Source organism: Aplysia californica, unplaced genomic scaffold (assembly GCF_000002075.1).
Source record: "Aplysia californica isolate F4 #8 unplaced genomic scaffold, AplCal3.0 scaffold01028, whole genome shotgun sequence".
In the NCBI taxonomy this organism is placed as follows: Eukaryota; Metazoa; Mollusca; class Gastropoda; order Aplysiida; family Aplysiidae; genus Aplysia; species Aplysia californica.
Genome location: NW_004798298.1, coordinates 88105 through 91822, shown reverse-complemented (window position 1 = coordinate 91822; position 3718 = coordinate 88105). Strand labels below are relative to the sequence as shown.

Genomic DNA, 3718 nt, shown 5'->3' with positions numbered 1-3718 from the left:
TCCCTCCCTCTCACCCCCACCCTCCGTACACCCAGCTGTGGTCCATGACTACTGGGGTGACGGGGTAATGAGGTCGTAATGTGAGATCGGCCACCCAGGGACATGTGCTGGCCTATGTTTTTTTGTGCTTCCTCTTTTTAGGTTGAGCGGACGGAATGCATCAGTTTTCTCTCTCTCTCTCTCTCTCTCTCTCTCTCTCTCTCTCTGTCTCTCTCTCTCTCTGTCTGTCTGTCTCTCTCTCTCTCTCTCCTTTCAGTGCGACACTTTGTCTATCTTAGAATGTCTCATCCCCGTTCTTCCCCCATTTCCCCCCCCACCCCCACCCCCACCCCCTCTCGGGGCGGTGCTACTGACTGAAGAGTCTTTAGGACATTCACAATTAAGATTGATGTTCTCATGCACAGTAGAATTGTCATTGTAAATTGGCTGATACAACAATGCCATGCTCATAACTGTGCCTGAACTGCATCAGGGATCTGCTGCTTTTTCTTTCCTAATTCTTACTATCGTTATTGTTCCTCTACTATTTTTGTATCTCTGTCACACTCTTGTGACCCGCTGTCTCCGGGGTGCCTTGATAGTCGAAGCAGACTTTGCGCTGTTAAAGCTAGAGAGGTGAGCAGTGATTCTGATTCCCTGTAAAGACTTCCCTGTTGACATCCACCCCTTGGCGCTTATATGACCTTATGCAGTTGTGCGAGCGCCGTAAAATCTCTACCAAAACTAACATAAAAAGCAAATGTTCTCAGGTAGATAGGAGTGCAAAACTCTTCCAGAAGTTCAGTGCTGCTCGCTTGTTGTGCCACAAGTGGTACTGAATGTGTGAAATGTTTCACAAACCCAACCACAAAATTTAGGATAATTAAATGATAGGCTTTTTCCACCATGTCTGTCAAAGCTTCAACGGGCTTTGTGGGATAGTTATCTCAGCGGAGAGACAGGGATAATAGATAAGAATAAGATAAACGTCCCATCTCGGGAATAGAACCCACATCTTTTCAGAGCAAAGCAATGCCGCTAAATATTACACCAAATAGCTCATCTACAGTATCAAATTGTGTTACTTGTCACGTTATCTGAGAAGTTAAATACCGTCGCCACAAATCCCTGTTCCACCTTGCAAGCTCCTTAGGGTACCATATATACAATCTTCATCTCAAAATCTGTGACCCTTTGATTAAGGTAATAATGCACGAATAAATGAAAAATTTTCGCACCACGAGAGCAGAACCAGAAATATTTGTGAATATTCCAGGTATCTATTTCTGACGATTTAGAACATTGTAGGGCAAATCACGCGATGTTTCGAGATTTCCTACTGCTTGATTATAATCTGGTTTTATGCAAATCGGCATGCATGCGGTTGGTGATAATTTAGCCCCTTCCTTTCTCGGGGACGCTAAAACTCATTTCTTACTGTGATCATATCCTTGAGATAATACCCTCGGAGCGTGACTCTGGGGCCAAACCAGAGGCATTATAGCTGGCTTTAGATTTGGCATGTACGGCCTGTGCTCTGCGTGAATACGCTAGAAAGAAACGTATAAAAATAAATCAATAACATCTGACCTTTCTTCTGTGATCATTCACCCTTTCACTGCCAGACCTGCTCTGTAACTCTAGCAGATAGTTCGAGACAGTGTTGGGCTGGTAGTAGAGGGGTTAAACACCTTGACACCTGTTTATATTTTTGTTAATTTATTTTCTTTTTAAAAATAAAGAATTGAGATCTATTCACCTAAGGTGAAGAAACTCTTGAACATCATTACATAAAGCAGCAAAACGCATAGACACAATCTGAGTCTTGAGGCGGGTTTGAGCTGCTTCGAGTGAGTGTGGATCTGCCTGTGTTGTGTGGGTTGCTACATTCCAGCAGACGAATGGAGATACAACTGGAAACAATATTTTGCAACAGTGGGAATCAAACTTACCTCTCCGAGCACGGCAAAGAAAATAACATTCAACCCGAAGATGCCAGTGGAAATGAGCAGACAGTCAAAATCACCGAAAAAAGAATACACAAATATTTTTTCTTCCAAATACACATCATACCTGTTTGTGAAGACGCTCTTCAAACGAATAGCCACCGCTGTAGTAGACTAACCGGGGCCGATTATCCAGCTCCGTTAGGGGAGTGCTTTCGTCAAGACCTGGTCCAAAGTTTTGTTTGACCACTGGTTCCGACATTCTTCACCATCTAGGTACGCTGAGACAGCGACAACCACAAGCCCGTGGTGGCGGTCACAATAAACTGTCACACATGTGAGAGGAAGAGCGAATCAGCAACGTTAAAAAGTCTCACGAGAAACTCCGAGAAGGTTTGGAATCAGAGGGAAGACGCGTCCCCTCAAGTCACTGAAACAGCTTTATTGTCAGTCTTCACGGCAAGAGATCGATGTTTTATCCTCTCCATTTGACCAACGAAGAAAAGTACTGGGGATGAAGTCTGAGGTTTATTAATGTCTGTTAAATCCACCCCCCCCCCCCACACACACCCCACCTCCACTCCCAATTCCCGACCGCTGTCGCTAACCCACCAATCCATTTCAGCAACAGCGCTAATAATTCTGTACGTCAATCTTTCGCGGAAAATGAGTTGAAGAAAATACGTGTGAATGGGCGGTTAAAAATAAAACAGACACAGTAGAGACAAATGAAGAAAGCATGTTTCTTTGCATCTCGATATGGACATCGATGATCAGGAACAGAGGTGCGGGGAAGGGAAATGGGGGAAGGGGTGGGACATACGAATTTTAGAGGGAAAACGTAATTCAACAACAACAAAAAGCTTTTAAAAAACTCAAAGTTCAAAATGATCCTTCTCACTAAATCGATGGACTTGGCGAACGCGGGGTTTAAAAAATAAACAACAAAAACCCGGAGGCATAATTATGATGGCAGGACAAAGATGAAAAGAACAAATAAAAAATAGATTGATTCACATACTGTTGTTTTTAAATACAGGTGTTTAACGCTCCCATCGACACAATTTAGATCATTTAGGAGATGGCCTGTGACCAGTCAGGACCAAAGCCGGTTAAAAGATTTTGCGTCTTAAAAAAATAAAACGAGATACTCGATAATATTTCCCTCCATGCAAGAAATTCTACTTGCGACGGCAAAACACCATAGAAGCCCGTTTTTTGTATTTGTTTATTATAGCTCACATTCTTACTCTGAAAATGGCTGTATGCGATTTTGTCCCAACAGACGCTACACATTCAGTATCAGATTCCCAAGAAAGGTGAAAAGAAAAAAGGAGAGAGAGAGAGAGAGAGAGAGAGAGGGAGACAGAGAGACAGAGAGACGTTGGAAGAGAAAGAGAGATAGAGAGAGAATGGGTTGGGGGAGGAGGAAGAGAAGGAGATAGAGATGGAGAGAGAAAGAGAAAAATATTATTCTCTTTCGTGTCTTGTTGTGTTTATGCGTGAGTGCACATGACCATTGTAACACCACTGCTATTGTTAATGACCAAGACACATTTCTCCCTAAGAGATGAAGAAAGCTAATTTATATTGTCATTGCCCTCTTCATTCTCATTGTCATTGTCATTTTCATTAAGGGCCTACAGTTCGACACGCTAATAGACACCAAAGACGATCATTCTCATTGTCATTGTCATTTTCATTAAGGGCCTACAGTTCGACACGCTAATAGACACCAAAGACGATCATTCTCATTAAAGATTGATATATAACGCTCATCTCTCCCCCCCCCC

The 3718-nt window shown here is 42.9% G+C and overlaps 1 protein-coding gene across 1 annotated transcript in view; it reads right to left on the bottom strand.

Annotated features, from left to right (window-relative positions):
- Positions 1-2433, bottom strand: part of LOC101848930 (cys-loop ligand-gated ion channel) — a gene marked incomplete in the record, with an annotated part of 45908 nt that extends 43475 nt beyond the window's left edge. Inside the window, 1 exon segment of the mRNA XM_005111234.3 lies at positions 2053-2433. Within this exon segment, the coding sequence (XP_005111291.2) occupies positions 2053-2187 (135 nt within the window).
- Positions 2434-3718: the final 1285 nt, after the last annotated feature.